This window comes from Triticum aestivum, chromosome 2B, assembly GCF_018294505.1.
Source record: "Triticum aestivum cultivar Chinese Spring chromosome 2B, IWGSC CS RefSeq v2.1, whole genome shotgun sequence".
Taxonomy (NCBI): Eukaryota; Viridiplantae; Streptophyta; class Magnoliopsida; order Poales; family Poaceae; genus Triticum; species Triticum aestivum.
The window spans coordinates 772,993,131-773,010,204 of record NC_057798.1 but is presented as its reverse complement, the minus strand read 5'-3'; the positions used below and the strand labels follow the sequence as shown (position 1 = coordinate 773,010,204).

Below are 17,074 nucleotides of genomic sequence, written 5' to 3'. Positions count from 1 at the left end.
TGGACGGGGTGAGACCGCGCGAGGACGAAGTTGGATCTGCTGGGAGAGACGGGGAGGACGACAGCAATGGGAAATCCCCCTGGGAACCGTCGTTGCAGAAGCAGGGCAACGTGGAGATGACCAGAGGGGCGTGGCTTGATGGTGGCTGATGACCGGGATCCCGTGCAGCCAAATGCACGGGGAAGCACAGCATCCCGTCGGAGGCCACCGCATCCGCATCTGGGAGCAAGGGCAGCCCAGATCCACGCCCACCGCGGCCACGGGCAGCACCAGGCGCCGCCACGTCGGCGAAATAAGCCACCCAGCCGCGCCGCCACACCCGTCGCCCCCGCTGCAGCACTCGCGAAACCGCCGCCAACCGCCGCGAGCCGAGCAGGAGGTACCCCGCCGTCCGCCGTCCGCCCCTGGGGCTTCGCCCGGGGGCCTCCTCCGGCAGCGGCGAGAGGAGGGGAGGGCTGGGGGTGGCCGGCGGCTAGGGTTTGACGGTCCGCCCGCCTGGATAGAGCGACGCGGGGGAGGGGAGCGTCTCTGGGCTAATGACTTCAAGCCGCGTCAACTGAATGTGGTCCGTCATTGGTCAAAGTCCTACACTGTTGTTTTAGTATGATTTCATAGCAGTTCGTTGAAGCCGATATAAGACTTTGTTTAGACTATTTTGATGATACAGTGGTAACGTGTATAGTGCATGACTCGTATGTGTGATACTCCCTCCGTTTCTAAATATTAGTCTTTGTAGGGATATCAACAAGTGACTACATACGAGTAAAAGGAATGAATTTACACTCTAATATATGCTATATACATCCGTATGTGGTAGTCCATTTGAAATCTCTAAAAAGACAAATATTTAGGAATGGAGGAAGTAGATAGTTAGGTACCCAACGCCAGAGATAGCCTAGCACCGATAGGTCATGGTTCCTTCTTCTCTATATAAAATAATCCAAGATTTTCAATCCCTTAAAAGTATCCAAACATTTCTCTTAAGTCTCCTCGATGTTTCCTGGTAGGCACATGACTGTTCTTTGCCAGCAGATCGATGGCGACTGCAATAATGGGTAGTGTACAATCCACGAGGTGAGGTTGATGTGTGCTCGAACAATGTTCAAATAATGGAATTCTAGTCAAAGTCAAAGAACAGTAGACGTGTACCCAGCTGGCATATGGTCACACTTGAATACTTTTCTTGTCGAAGAATAGTAGAACCGCTAGGAAGATATGGTTCATAGTACCTCCGTCCTGATTTATAGGTCCTTTTTGTAGTTTGTGTTAATTTTGACTAAAGATTTAAATAACAAAATGTTAATGCATGTCAAGTAAAATTATCTTATTGGATTCGTATTTGAACATAATTTTCAAAAATATAATGTTCGGTGACACGCGTAAACATTTTGTTAATTTAATCTATGGTTAAAATTTGGCACGAAATACAATGAGGACCAATAAACCTAGACGGAGGCAGTACTTCATAGATCAACCCAATAATTTGGTCCACATGTCCTCAAGAAGGCATATATAACAAGAAAGATCAAAACTCAAAAGCACACGTTAACCTAGCTCTACGTGCAAACTAACCGGCCTAATTGAGCTGATCGCTCGACACCATGCAGCTAGCTAGGACATGGCCGGAGGAGACGAGCTGAGGCTGCTGGGGACCTGGGCGAGCCCGCACGTCTTGCGAGTACGACTCGCGCTCCACCTCAAGGGCTTGGGCTACGAGTACGTGGAGGAGCAAGGCCTCAAGAACTACAAGAGCGATGAGCTGCTCCTCAACAGTAAGCTGCCGGTGCTGACCCACGGCGGCAAGCCTGTCTACGGGACGTCGTTGAGCCTAATCCAGGACCTCGACGAGGCCTTCACCGGCGCCGGCTCCTCCCTCCTCCCCGAAGGCCCCTCCGAGCGTGCTATCGCTCGCTACTGGGGTGACTTTATCGATGACACGGTATTGTACTCCCTCTGTCCCAAATTTTTTATCTTAGATTTGTCTAAATACGGATGTATCTAGTTACATTTTAGTGTTAGATACATCCGTATCTAAACAAATGTAAGACAAAAATTTTGGGACAAAGGGAGTATCTTTTTCTTGATAACAGAAGTCTTTCTCATTAATCATATCATCGCATCAAGCTGATTATATATAATTGCATAAGAGTTTCACCTTGGGGTCTCTGTGTTATATATAAGCATGTCGCATGTGTGATTGTCATTAGTTTTGCTTTCTCTTCGACTTCGTATATGCTTTGCACTTTTTAATGACGGTTTTAGTGCTGGTCCTGTTATAACTTGTGTCGTGTGCATCTGCAGCTCGTCAAGGCGATGGAGAAGGCGACATGGAGCGTAACGTGCAGGGAGAAGGCAGGGGTGAAGGCCCAGATGGCGGCCGCTATGGAGACGCTAGAGGGAGCTATGAGAGAGTGCTCCAAGCCCTTCTTCGGAGGCGATAGCCCCGGATATGTGGATGTGGTGCTCGGTGGCCTTCTTCCATGGCTGTGCGTCACCGATAAGAGACAACCCAGCATGAAGACCTTCGACCCTATCACCACGCCGCTCCTACTCGCATGGCAGGACCGCTTCTGTTCGTTGAAAAAAGTTCAGGGACTCATGCCAGATGTGGGCGAGCTGGTCGACTTAGCCAGGCCGGTGCCTACTCACTGCTCCCGTGAATCCCTGCAAGTTATTTTAATTTTGTCTTCACTTCTTGTGCAAATTGCGACTGCATGTAGTAGATGATTTTAGGTGGCGGCAGAGGGGAGCTCCATGGTGATTCCTTTTGTTCTGACTTCGACTGCCTAGTGCTGAGAATGTTACCGTATTGGTGTTGCTACATACTGTATGTTGTTCTTTTCGTCTGCGCTCTTTCAATGAAACGTGGTCATACTGCGGCTCATGGGATTGTCCGGTATTAGCCACTGTGAGGCATACTTTTTTTGGTTTTCTGGGCCATTCACCTTCAGCGTGTTGAGGGTCACTTGAATAAAATTTGATTGTGTTTATCATGAGTAGCAGGATACACACACAGGAAGGATGGCACTTCCTAGAAAGAGCTGGATGTCACTATTGCCTTTTTTTGCCAGTGGAACATACAACTCATGTGGAGAAATGTCGCTTGCCCGCGGGGAAATATTTTGACACCTGAAAATGAAGTATTAGTGTTTTTAGATGAAAAAGTTGGTTCTGACCCATGTTTTGTCTTGGATGTTGATACAATGATGAAAGACACGCGAAAAGTAGTTGAGAAATAAACAATTGACATTTAGCCGGGCTATGGATCAGATAATGTTACGTCTAATGGGAGTATCATAACTAGTATTATCATGCATGCCAACTAGGCAATTTTGATGTGGTAACGTAGAATTAAATGGAGAAAGAGAGGGTCGAGTATCATTTCAGGAATGCCAAACACATGTATGATTTTTGTGTACCCTTTTCTCTTCAAGATTCAGGCCCTCACACGTGATGAATATATGTTACTAGGAGCACATCCAGATCATCATTCTTGACGGGGGTCTCAGAGGCCGTTTTTCTGTAATATAACCAAGGCATTTTCGGTCTCTGAGTTCAACTCACTGACCGAAGAAGCCACCTCATGACCGTTATTACCTAAAGACACCACCAGATCTCGATGATTTCATCTTTCTGGACAATTTCACCTTTTGAAAATTAAAAGAAAGAATCAATCCTTTTATTATAATAAGCTCCCATGTTTCTTTACAATGCTCCTCATCTCTGCATTGACGATGTACACAACGAAACACTATTCAAAATAAATGACTAACACAGGGCACGTCAATCCTGTTATGTGTCGCCATATTCCTCTTTATTTGAAGTTATTCGGTAAATATGGATGGGCGCGGCAACATGCTCATCAATGTTGTAGTAATGTTTAAGGTGTCAGGGCCACACGGCTTGTAGAGGGTAAGAAAGTACCATGTGACGACTAACACAGGGACTCCCATCACCAGCACCCTGGCCATACTACTCTTGAAACCTTTCACGAAAACATATAGAAGAAACAGCGTGGGCATAGAACTGGTCACGAAGTCCAGGCCTTCAAGGACATAGCAACTCCAATACGGTAATGCTCCTGGAGTCAACCAGTGAAGGCGAGAACAAGGGTTTCCGTCCTGGGGATCTCCTTTGCCCTCGGCTCGACCCAACCAAGTGAGATAGGACGCCACCATTTGCAGAAGAACCCCAATCATATATATGGAAACGGCGATGCCCAATGGACCAGAGCTGCGAGCACATGTCGTAGGCATGGCAAAATCGACCAACGCTCCCACATCTGGCATGACCACCAGGACTTCTTTCAGTGCAGAAAAACGGTCTGCCCACATAGCGAGGAGAGGCGTCATGGATGGGTCGTCGAAGGTCTTGACACCTTGCATCGCGTCGGTCTCGCGCACCCACCCAAGAAGACCACCGAGTATGACATCCACATATCCGACAGTGTTGCCTCCAAAGAAGGGATTCGAGCACTCTCCCAGGGCTCCCTCTAGGGTCTCCACCGCGGAGGCGACCTGGTTCTTCCCCTCGGCCTTCTCCCCGTCCGTTTTGCCCCATGCCGCCATGTGCATCGCCTTCACAAGCTGCACATACACAGGGTACAAGCTATAATAACACCGCCGTAGTATATAATTACCATAAAAAAACTCAAAGCATATGGAGACGACGAAATTAATTAAAGTCGATCGATCATGCGTGTAGAATGTTTTGAAGTCTTGTGCGGTTGATGGTGAGACCAGTAAAAAAAGTTCAATCGTCTCAAAATTAGCATAATACCGTGTCATCGATAAAGTCAGCCCAGTAACGAGCCATGGCACGCTCGGAGGGGTCGTCCGGGAGGAGGGAGGGACTGGCGCCAACGAAGGCCTCATCGATGTACTGTATCATGCTCAACGACTTCCCACGGATAGGCTTGCCGCCATGGATCAGCACCGGCAGCTTACTGTTGAGGAGCAGCTGCTCCCCCTTGTTTTTCTCGAGGCCTTGCTCCCCCTCCATCTCCACGAACTCGTAGCTTAGGCCCTTGAGGCGGAGCGCGAGCTGCACTCGCAGGACGTGAGGGCTCGCCCACATGCCCACCAGCTTGAGGTTGTCTCCTCCGGCCATTTGGATCAACTCAAACTTTGCAAGTAGCTAGCTAGCTCTGTGTGTTTTTTCCCTTGTTAGTTTTGGGTTGTTTGTTGGATTGATAGAAGGAGAAGTGTGTATATGTAGAGTTGTAGACTAGTCGAGCAGAGCAAAAGGACGATGGACACGAGGGTCAAATTGCTTGGCTGGTCAATGAACCTACCTAGTAGTAGTACGTATTATTCTTCGCTTTGGAAAAGTTGGCAAGCATCCACACGGTCTCTTGAATGACTCAGGACAGGTGCGAGCAAATTCCAGCCAACCAAGCATCGGTATGCCGATCAAGGGATTCAAAAAAATGTTCACGAATTTGATTTTTTGATTTTTTTTAAAATATTTGTGATTTTAAAAAAAAGTTCCGAAATTAAAAAAATGTTCTATAATTTCAAAAAATGTTCAAAATTTTGAAGAATAAACAATGTCCTTGGATTTCAAAAAATCACAAATTTGAAAAGTGTTCACGATTTGAAAAAAATCCAAATTTTAAAAAGTGGTCATGCATTTGCAAAACATGTTCACAAATACAAAAATGTTTGCGAATTTGATAAAAATGTTGGTAGATTTTTAAATTATTCTTGGATTTCAAAAAAATCACGAATTTTGAATAATGTTTTCGGATTGCAAAAAAACTTGGATTTTAGAAATTGTTCAATCATTTGCAAAAAGATCGAATTTGAAAAAATGTTCACAAATAGATAATTTAATTCAATCTCAAAGAGGAGCTATCAATAAATATAATTTAAAATATCACAAGCATCCACAGGTAGGACCCCTTTTAGAGTTTGGCACAGGGCCTTAGATTTTGCCGGCCTGGCCCTGAAGAAATCTATCTCTCAACGACCAATGGCAGCTTGGGTTTCTCAAAAAAAAAACCAATGGCAGCTTGAAGGAGGGCGGCAACGATGGTGGAGTCGAAGGTGATGAAGAGCGGAAAGACAAGGTGCAAATGCTCCTGCAGCATTCACCTTCAAATTCCAGCCCCATGGCGTTCCCGCAGCCGAGGAACCATCGCAGCACAACTTGGCCAGACTTGATCCTCCACGACCCCGCCGGCGCTGATCCTCCACGACCCGGGCACCCGCATATCCGGCGGGACCGGGTACTCGGCCTCGTAGAGGAGTCGAGCTTCGTCCTCGTGAAGGTGGCGGCGGCCGAAGCCGTTTGCCGCCGCGCCGTCACCTGGGAAGCGCTCTGCCATGGTTGAACTGGAGACGGCGAGAGGAGAGGGAGGAATGGTGGAGAGTCTGTGTGTCGCCCGCGTGCTGGGGGTCGGCTTATATAGCCGGGCGTGCCGCGAGTACGCGTGGCCGCCGTGTGTACGCGTGGCGGGCGAGGGACGCGCGTCGTCCGGTCTTCACTGCGCCGACTGTGAGGCATCAATGGAGGAGGCTGACCGGCGCGGCAGCGCGCGGCAGCTTTGGCATTGATTCGCCACGGGAAACGAGGCGATGAGGACGACGAAGGGGCGAGAAGAGAGACGAGTCGCTGGCAAGGAGGGTCTGCGGTGTCGTGGTTCTAAGTCTGACAGTAGAATAGGGGTAGTATAACGGAGCATGATCTATCGAGATGCATATGGGTGACACGGTGGTTTTAGCGAGTTCGGGCCTCTCACGGTGGAGATAACAACCCTACGTCTCGTGCTCCGGAGAGGCTTTGTTTTATCTGAGTATATATCTGGAGATTACAATGTATGTGAGAGAGAGGAACGGATCCCCATGCCTGAGCTAAGTCCTGAGACTAATGGTGAAGAAAGAGAGAGGTGGAAGCCCCCCTTGTCTAGTGGTGGGGGGTGGCTTATATAGAGTGCGCCAACCCCTCACCTCCTATGTTACAAAGTGGGGTATGAATGCCATAATGCCAGCCCGCTATTAAGCCCTCACTATTAGAAAGATGCTGACTGCCTTGCTGCCTGCTGGTCTTCGTATATCCGAGTGAGTCGTACGGTCGAGTGGTGAGCCGTCATCCGAGTGGATGGTATGTTGCTTGGTCGAGTGGATAGTATGCTGCTTGTCCGAGTGGATAGTGTGTCTGTATGAAATTGACCTGGACCCACATGTTGTGTGGGCCCCATGCTTCATGATATTTCGACCCTTCGTGGGCCTACCTGTTATGTATATCCCCAACATTAGCCCCCGAATCGATTGCGATTTTGCAGAACGAGTTGGTGTAAGACACAGTTTGGTCCGAGTGATTACAGAAATACTCGGTACATGTCGCTGCGCTTTCAGACAACCAAGGTTTGAACAAAATCTCAATGGATTCCGGCACCATGCTTCCCGACTAATCGAGGTAAGCGTCTGTGAGGAGCAACTTGGTGACATTCGTTCATCTCTCGGGAGAGGTTTAACTCGTGATCTGAGTATGGGCGTGTCATTAAATCCGTGCAACCAGATTGACACATGGACTGCTCTTTTAGAGAGATGCCATTCTTATCCCGGAGGAACGCCAATACGAGTCGGTTTCAGATCCACACTTGTGAGTTTCACGCTTTGAGTCCTAGAAGAAGGTTCAAAACAGGTCCATGGAGGAGCGTTAAACTCGCCTTATAGAATTTTTTGGAGTGATTTGGAGCTGGGCCTACATCGAGTAACTGATTACTCAGAATTTCTTCACGCCTGGAACGTGTCTTTTTTGTTGTTTGGCCGTCACTCGGGTTGGGCGAACCGTTCCGAGTGGATACCATTCCAGTGGGGGCACGCTGAGTGCACCCACTGGGTGTAGTCCCCGAGACTGCTGTCGACTGCGGGCAGTCGGCGGGAGTCTTAGAGCCTGTCTTTTTGTTGTTGTTTGGCCGTCACTCGGGTTGGGCGGACCGTTCCGAGTGGATACCATTCCAGTGGGGGCACGCTGAGTGCACCCACTGGGTGTAGTCCCCGAGACTGCTGTCGACTGCGGGCAGTCGGCGGGAGTATGAGAGAACTAAAACTCTTCTTAGCTGGTACTGATCGAACTTGTTCTTCTCTGACTCGGAGGTCGAGTAATACTGGAGATAGGTTTGCATCGAGCAAAATGTTTCTTTCTGAGTCCTCTTCCAGTGGGGGCACGCTGAGTGCACCCACTGGGTGTAGTCCCCGAGCCTCTGTCGGACTAGATGAGTCTGGCAGAGGGTTTAAGTCTCTCGGTAAACCTCCATGCAGTTGGCATGGCAAATATCTTTGTCTGGAATTGAATCAATCGGATGGATGCGTAACGAGGTGGTTGTACGAACGATGAGTAAGGTCGCCTGTACGATTCAGCGATGGCGCTTCATTTTTACCCTTTTGCATGAAAAGGGGTATTTATCCAAGTGGACGTGCTTCACTTATAGATCTTCGGCGAACCGAGCATGTATGGTCAGAAGAATATCTTGATGTGATCAACAGGTTGACCAAATGGGCGTAACCCCTGAGGGTGACATGGCCAACTGCCGCGCGTAGCCCCCGAGTGATGCTCGAAGGAGGTAAGCTTGCTACAGAGTGTGATATGAGGTTTGACCATATGAGTAACTTAGCCGTTCCCGTGCTGGGGGTGTAGAGGTAAAGACATGTCCAACTGATGGTGACGCGCGGGGCGGCCGAGGGGCGAGGACGTGTATGACCGAGTGGCGATGCGCGGGGCGGCCGAGGGGCGAGGACGTGTCAAAACCGAGTGGCGCCGCGCGGGGCGGGCGAGTGGTGAAGACGTGCAGAACCAAGTGGAGACGCGCGGGGCGGACGAGTGATGAAGACGTGCGCAACCGAGTGGCGACGCGCGGGGCGGCCGAGTGATGAAGACGTGCAAAACCGAGTGGCGATGCGCGGGGCGGCCGAGTGGTGAAGACGCACACAACCGAGTGGCGACGCGCGGGGCGGCCGAGTGATGAAGACGTGCGCAACCGAGTGGCGACGCGCGGGGCGGCCGAGTGATGAAGACGTGCGCAACCGAGTGGCGACGCGCGGGGCGGCCGAGTGATGAAGACGTGCAAAACCGAGTGGCGATGCGCGGGGCGGCCGAGTGGTGAAGACGCACACAACCGAGTGGCGACGCGCGGGGCGGCCGAGTGATGAAGACGTGCGCAACCGAGTGGCGACGCGCGGGGCGGCCGAGTGCTGAAGACGTGCAAAACCGAGTGGCGATGCGCGGGGCGGCCGAGTGGTGAAGACGCGCACAACCGAGTGGCGACGCGCGGGGCGGCCGAGTGATGAAGACGTGCGCAACCGAGTGGCGACGCGCGGGGCGGCCGAGTGCTGAAGACGTGCAAAACCGAGTGGCGCCGCGCGGGGCGGGCGAGTGGTGAAGACGTGCAGAACCAAGTGGCGATGCGCGGGGCGGCCGAGTGGTGAAGACGCACACAACCGAGTGGAGACGCGCGGGGCGGACGAGTGATGAAGACGTGCGCAACCGAGTGGCGACGCGCGGGGCGGCCGAGTGGTGAAGACGTGCAAAACCGAGTGGCGATGCGCGGGGCGGCCGAGTGGTGAAGACGCACACAACCGAGTGGCGACGCGCGGGGCGGCCGAGTGATGAAGACGTGTGCAACCGAGTGGCGACGCGCGGGGCGGCCGAGTGAAGGACTAAGTGTCCAGCTGAGTGGCAAAAATGGTCCTTGAAGGAGTTAGCCAGATGCTTTTGAAGCTGATGTAGCGACAAGGTCGGTGTAGTGTGGCTGTGGCGCAACAAGACCGGTGCGACAACTGAATTTGAGTAGGAACGAAGATGGCACGCAGAGTGTCTGGGTGATTATGAAATTTGTCAAAGTGACGGATCGAATGTACTTGTTGAAGTGAAGGGTCTGATTGGTGATGAAGTACTCGACCACTTAGGAGAGTGTCATTCCAAATGAGATGCAGCCCCCGAGTGCGGCGTAGCCCCCGAGCATACTACAGGCTTCGACAACGGACATGTCGGAATATGAGAAATATAGTTTTGAATGGATGATTTGTAATTCATCGAGTCGGATTTGGGTAAAGATGAGGAGAAGCTTCCGAGTGATGCTCGGAAGAAGCAAACTCGCAAAAGAGTGAAGTGTGAAGTTTAATTATGAAAGGGACTTATCTGTCTCATGCCCGACGAGGTCTATATCATTGATATGATGAAGAGAATTCCATAGAGGGGTTGGCCGGACGTGTTTGAAATCAACAGGGCGACAAAGTCAGTGTTGTGGTGCGTTAGGACCAGTATGGAGACCGAGTCCGAGCAGCGATGAAGTTGGCGCGTAGGACCGTCGAGTGATCGCGGTAACTTGTGTAAAAAATGGCACAAGTCAACACAATAATTTCTTGAGGAAATTTGATGTGTGCTGAAATGATTTGTGTGAATAACACCCATAGACACCCGCTGGGAGTGCAAGGGGCTTGCTGGTTGACCAGCAAAAGTTTAAAAGAGCGAAGGATTCGTTCGCACTTGTCGAAGCGAGAAATCCTACTGAACTTGTTGGAATACTGGCTAAAATAAAACGGAAGTGTAGTGTTTTGACTGAGTTGCAGCCCCGGAGGACCGATGCAAACTCGAAATGAAGAACGACACATGGTGTTCGTGAATGATATATGCGAAAAAAGGAAGTTGGACTTCGAAGTCACATAACCAGTACTAAGCAAGTATGTGAAAATAAGCAGTCGAGCGTACAGGTACACTCGGTGGTGTGGCCTCCGAGTGAACCTGATGTGTGAATTATGGAATACTCGGGAAGACGAAAATAACAGAATGTAAAATGACTTAGCTGTCTGAAGGCGCGCAGGGCGGTCGAATGGTGATGAGGTGACCAACCGAGTGGAGACGCGCGGGGCGGCCGAGTGGTGATGAGGTGACCAACGATGGCGACGCGGGGCCAGTGGTGATGAGGTGACCAACCGATGGCGACACGCGGGGCGGCCGAGTGGTGATGAGGTGACCAACCGAGTGGCGACGCGCGGAGCGGCCGAGTGGTGATGAGGTGACCAACCTGGTGGCGACGCGCGGGCGGCCGAGTGGTGATGAGGTGACCAACCTGGTGGCGACGCGCGGGGCGGCCGAGTGGTGATGAGGTGACCAACCGAGTGGCGACGCGCGGAGCGGCCGAGTGGTGATGAGGTGACCAACCGGGTGGCGACGCGCGGGGCAGCCGAGTGGTGATGAGGTGACCAACCGAGTGGCGACGCGCGGAGCAGCCGAGTGGTGATGAGGTGACCAACCAAGTGGCGACGCGCGGAGCGGCCGAGTGGTGATGAGGTGACCAAACCGATGGCGACGCGCGGGGCGGCCGAGTGGTGATGAGGTGACCAACCGAGTGGCGACGCGCGGAGCGGCCGAGTGGTGATGAGGTGACCAACCGAGTGGCGACGCGCGGAGCGGCCGAGTGGTGATGAGGTGACCAACCGAGTGGCGACGCGCGGAGCGGCCGAGTGGTGATGAGGTGACCAACCGAGTGGCGACGCGCGGGGCGGCCGAGTGGTGATGAGGTGACCAACCGAGTGGCGACGCGCGGAGCGGCCGAGTGGTGATGAGGTGACCAACCGAGTGGCGACGCGCGGAGCGGCCGAGTGGTGATGAGGTGACCAACCGGTGGCGACGCGCGGGGCGGCCGAGTGGTGATGAGGTGACCAACCGAGTGGCGACGCGCGGGCGGCCGAGTGGTGATGAGGTGACCAACCGAGTGGCGACGCGCGGAGCGGCCGAGTGGTGATGAGGTGACCAAACCGAGTGGCGACGCGCGGGGCGGCCGAGTGGTGATGAGGTGACCAACCGAGTGGCGACGCGCGGAGCGGCCGAGTGGTGATGAGGTGACCAACCTGTGGCGACGCGCGGGCGGCCGAGTGGTGATGAGGTGACCAACCGAGTGGCGACGCGCGGAGCGGCCGAGTGGTGATGAGGTGACCACCTGGGTGGCGACGCGCCGGGGCGGCCGAGTGGTGATGAGGTGACCAACCGAGTGGCGACGCGCGGGGCGGCCGAGTGGTGATGAGGTGACCAACCGAGTGGCGACGCGCGGAGCGGCCGAGTGGTGATGAAGGTGACCAACCTGGTGGCGACGCGCGGGCGGCCGAGTGGTGATGAGGTGACCAACCGAGTGGCGACGCGCGGAGCGGCCGAGTGGTGATGAGGTGACCAACCTGGTGGCGACGCGCGGGGGCGGCCGAGTGGTGATGAGGTGACCAACCGAGTGGCGACGCGCGGAGCGGCCGAGTGGTGATGAGGTGACCAACCTGGTGGGCGACGCGCGGAGCGGCCGAGTGGTGATGAGGTGACCAACCGAGTGGCGACGCGCGGGGCGGCCGAGTGGTGATGAGGTGACCAACCGAGTGGCGACGCGCGGAGCGGCCGAGTGGTGATGAGGTGACCAACCCTGTGGTGACGGCGACGCGCGGGGCGGCCGAGTGGTGATGAGGTGACCAACCGAGTGGCGACGCGCGGAGCGGCCGAGTGGTGATGAGGTGACCAACCTGGTGGCGACGCGCGGGGCAGCCGAGTGGTGATGAGGTGACCAACCGAGTGGCAACGCGCGGAGCGGCCGAGTGGTGATGAGGTGACCAACCGAGTGGCGACGCGCGGAGCGGCCGAGTGGTGATGAGGTGACCAACCGAGTGGCGACGCGCGGGGCGGCCGAGTGGTGATGAGGTGACCAACCGAGTGGCGACGCGCGGAGCGGCCGAGTGGTGATGAGGTGACCAACCGAGTGGCGACGCGCGGAGCGGCCGAGTGGTGATGAGGTGACCAACCGAGTGGCGACGCGCGGGAGCGGCCGAGTGGTGATGAGGTGACCAACCGAGTGGCGACGCGCGGAGCGGCCGAGTGGTGATGAGGTGACCAACCGAGTGGCGACGCGCGGGGCGGCCGAGTGGTGATGAGGTGACCAACCGAGTGGCGACGCGCGGAGCGGCCGAGTGGTGATGAGGTGACCAACCGAGTGGCGACGCGCGGAGCGGCCGAGTGGTGATGAGGTGACCAACCTAGTGGCGACGCGTGGAGTGGCCGAGTGATGATGAGATGACCAAACCGATGGCGACGCGCGGGGGCGGCCGAGTGGTGATGAGGTGACCAACCGAGTGGCGACGCGCGGAGCGGCCGAGTGGTGATGAGGTGACCAACCTGGTGGCGACGCGCGGGGCGGCCGAGTGGTGATGAGGTGACCAACCGAGTGGCGACGCGCGGAGCGGCCGAGTGGTGATGAGGTGACCAACCTGGTGGCGATGCGCGGGGCGGCCGAGTGGTGATGAGGTGACCAATCGAGTGGCGACGCGCGGAGCGGCCGAGTGGTGATGAGGTGACCAACCGAGTGAAGTAGACCCGTCCCGCGGAGTAGTAATGCGCGGGGTGGTCGAGTGAAGTAGACCCGTCCCGCGGAGTGGAGATGCGCGGGGCGTCCGAGTGAAGTAGACCCGTCCCGCGGAGTGGAGATGCGCGGGGCGTCCGAGTGAAGTAGACCCGTCCCGCGGAGTGGCGACGCGCAAGGCGTTCTAGTGATGTAGACGCGTCCCACAGAGTGATGATGCACGGGGCGGCCGTCAGACAGGTTGATGAAGTCGCGAGCATCCGAGTGGCAATGATGCGCGGGTGTTTGAGTGCTAGCAGACTGCCCGAGTGGACCGTTGTTCCAGTGAGCTTTAGTCTCACTCCGAGTAAAACCGCCGTGTACTGGAACTGGTCTGTGTAGTACTGTCGAGCAGTTGAAGCCAGAAGGAGTCGCTGCCGCGCGCCCGTTCAGTCGATGCCGGAAGGAGGTGCTCCTGGGGCCGTCGTCGAGCCGCAGGTGCCCGCGCGATGTGCCAGCTAACCGATGCCGGAGGGAGGGACCACCGAGTGCCTGAAGCTGTCCGGGAGTGCAATGCATCTGAGTGGATTCTCCCGAGTAACCGGGTCGTTCTCCCGAGTCTATCTGTGTTCAGTCCCGATGATGGAGGGAGGAGTCGCTTGACGCCGGAAGGAAGAGCTACTCTGCACCAGAGGGAGGAGACGATCGGGGCCGGGTAAGGAGCTGCTCGGCGTCAGCTGTGTGTTATTTGTTTCCGTTCGAAAGATCCCTCGTATGACCCTGCGAGTTTGCAAATAAAGCCACGGTTAATATGCTGTGTGGTTATACCTGCATGCATGCACCCATTAATTGGTGCAGAAATAGCGGAAGTAAAGCGCTCTTTGGCCGCCGTAATCAGGTAACCGAGGCTGGAAATCCCCACTAACTGGCCGCTTAATGAGGCGGTCAATTAACTCCTCGGAAGGGTTATGAGGTCCACGTCCTGAACCTGTACGCGCATGCAGGAGGCTTTAATTAGTGGCAGTTAAGCAAGAGTTAAGGCCGTTCATGCATGTAAAGAAGTTTCCCTCTCTCATGGCCGTTTATCCCTTGCATGCAGGAAATAAATGGAAAGGAATTAAGGTTAGAAGGAAAGTGAAAGATGGGGCGCAGAACTCCCTGGTCAACCACGGCAGCAGCGGTTTTTGGCCGCGATGGATCCGAGTGCGGGGCGGCGTCTTCCTGCGAGGCCGCGCGTGGGCGGAGCTGATCGGAGACGTGGACGGCTCCGGCGTTGGTGCCGCGTGCCGCCCGTGCATCCAGCGCGGAGGTCGCCGCGCGGCGGTTCACGAGGGACGCCCCCGCAACGTGCCGTGTCAGGGTATCGCGGAGAGGCGGCTTCAACGCCAGGCCTGCGCACGCGTCATGGTGACCACAGCTGAGCGCCCGTGTTGTCAGATGGACTGTCGAGCGCCGTGTTGATGCCCTTTTCCCTTCCTCGTCTCTTCTCTGATTTATTCATGCATGGGTGTGTCTGATCCTACAGGAGGAAAAGACAAACTCATTGTTAGACAATGTATTGTAAAGAGACTAGATCGAATGGATACTTCCCTGGTCCTTTTGTTTGTACGAATGGTGCGATGAGTAGAGCTCTAGCGGCCAATTTCTCTGGCGATGGTAGTTGATTTGCTGTTGAAGATTGGAGAAAAAACCATTTGCATCATGGTTCGATAGACGCCATGCCCCACGGTGGGCGCCAACTGTCGTGGTTCTAAGTCTGACAGTAGAATAGGGGTAGTATAACGGAGCATGATCTATCGAGATGCATATGGGTGACACGGTGGTTTTAGCGAGTTCGGGCCTCTCACGGTGGAGATAACAACCCTACGTCTCGTGCTCCGGAGAGGCTTTGTTTTATCTGAGTATATATCCGGAGATTACAATGTATGTGAGAGAGAGGAACGGATCCCCATGCCTGAGCTAAGTCCTGAGACTAATGGTGAAGAAAGAGAGAGGTGGAAGCCCCCCTTAGTCTAGTGGTGGGGGTGGCTTATATAGAGTGCGCCACCCCCTCACCTCCTACGTTACAAAGTGGGGTATGAATGCCATAATGCCAGCCCACCATTAAGCCCTCACTATTAGAAAGATGCCGACTGCCTTGCTGCCTGCTGGTCTTCGTATATCCGAGTGAGTCGTACGGTCGAGTGGTGAGCCGTCATCCGAGTGGATGGTATGTTGCTTGGTCGAGTGGATAGTATGCTGCTTGTCCGAGTGGATAGTGTGTCTGTATGAAATTGACCTGGACCCACATGTTGTGTGGGCCCCATGCTTCATGATATTTCGACCCTTCGTGGGTCTACCTGTTATGTATATCCCCAACATGCGGCTCTTTCGCGCCAAAAACGATTCGCCCGGCGCCCCCGAGCGCCCCCCAGCGCGCCGGGTTCGGGCTGGGTCCGCCGGCGCCAATTTCGGCCCGAGCCGGCGAAAAATGGGCCCTTGGGGGCGCGGCTGGGCCGATTTTTTGGCACCGGCGGCCGAGAAGTTGCCCGGGGGGCCTTGTTGGGGGCGCGGCTGGAGATGCTCTTAGCAAGCAGTCTGGTGTATTTGGAGATGGAGGTAGTAGATAAGAGCATCTACAGCCCCAAGTAGCTAATCCGGCCCCTCAAACGTCCATGAACGCGATCGGACGCGTCCGTGGACCATGACCAGTCATCCCTCACATTGCTGCCTCCACATCCGTCTTCCTCATATCCAAACCCTCATGTCCATGCAACTCATGCAACGCAAAACATAAACCTACATAGATCAACACACTAGCAACAAGTGGACATAATTCAAACATAAATCGGACATACACATACTTGAAGTCATCGGACAACCAAAAGAACTAGTGTTCGTCGCTGGACAGTACCTAATTAAACATAAGAAAAACTAGATAAAATGTAGTCGAAGAAGGGCGGAGAAATCACCATTTCCTTGCTGGCACCTTCCCCTTGCGGTCTCCGGCACAGTTGTACCCCTCCATGTAGGCGTCGGTGGCTAGAGGGGCGTTGTTGTCAAAGCAGGAACTGTTGGTGAGGTCTGAGTCGTCGTCAGAGGAGATATTGCTGGTCATCATCTGGATGGCGTGGTCCCGCGCCTTGGCCGCCGCCTTTGTCGTAGCCTCATGCTCCGACTGCTCAATGGTGAGTTGGAGCGCTTTGGTGTTTTTTACGCGGAGCCGCCCCGCGTCCATCCTTGCCGTCATGAGGGAGCACCGAAGGATCTGGAGGGGCATGGAGCACAGCGTTGCTGCCGTCACTTGCCATAGATCGGAAGGGGAAGGGGTGGGGAGAGGAAAGAAGACGGAGTGATAGTGGAGTGGAGTGTGTTGACTTTGGTCTACGGTTCGTCTGAAGTGGGGTTATATGTGGGATCGGAGTGGACCAGGCTAGGCCGGTCCGATGTGATGGACGCGTCCGGACCTCGCCACACCGGCTCAAGATTTGGGCTGAGGGGTACCAATTATTGTGAGCGGGTACCAACCGCATGTGATGTTTACACACATGGACGGACCTGTTGCTTGGATGACCAATGAAGACAACTGTTGTTCAGCGTCCCGTCACATTGAATTGAATGAAATGTGTAATGATGGCCATCATAATATGGCACCGCCCATCGCGCGCCGTTGGGGCAGCCGTCGGTGCTGTACACCGTACCCACACGAGTCTCTCTCACTGGTACTACAACCATTAACATCGGGTAGATGAGTGCAGCTACCACATTGTCGAGCAAGGA

The 17,074-nt window shown here is 54.3% G+C and overlaps 2 protein-coding genes across 2 annotated transcripts; one reads left to right on the top strand and one right to left on the bottom strand.

Moving 5' to 3' along the window:
• Positions 1 to 1,558: 1,558 nt before the first annotated feature.
• On the top strand, positions 1,559 to 2,999 carry LOC123042649 (probable glutathione S-transferase GSTU6). The gene is made up of 2 exons (XM_044465064.1): positions 1,559 to 1,939; positions 2,302 to 2,999. The coding sequence occupies exons 1-2, from the start codon at positions 1,619 to 1,621 to the stop codon at positions 2,725 to 2,727; spliced, it is 747 nt and encodes a 248-aa protein (XP_044320999.1). The 5' UTR covers positions 1,559 to 1,618; the 3' UTR covers positions 2,728 to 2,999.
• A 699-nt stretch (positions 3,000 to 3,698) lies between these two features.
• LOC123042648 (probable glutathione S-transferase GSTU6) lies at positions 3,699 to 5,168 on the bottom strand. The gene is made up of 2 exons (XM_044465063.1): positions 4,780 to 5,168; positions 3,699 to 4,586 (listed from the first exon to the last, which is right to left on the bottom strand). Exons 1-2 carry the CDS (start codon positions 5,107 to 5,109, stop codon positions 3,825 to 3,827), a joined length of 1,092 nt encoding a protein of 363 aa, XP_044320998.1. The 5' UTR covers positions 5,110 to 5,168; the 3' UTR covers positions 3,699 to 3,824.
• Between the last annotated feature and the right edge of the window lie 11,906 nt (positions 5,169 to 17,074).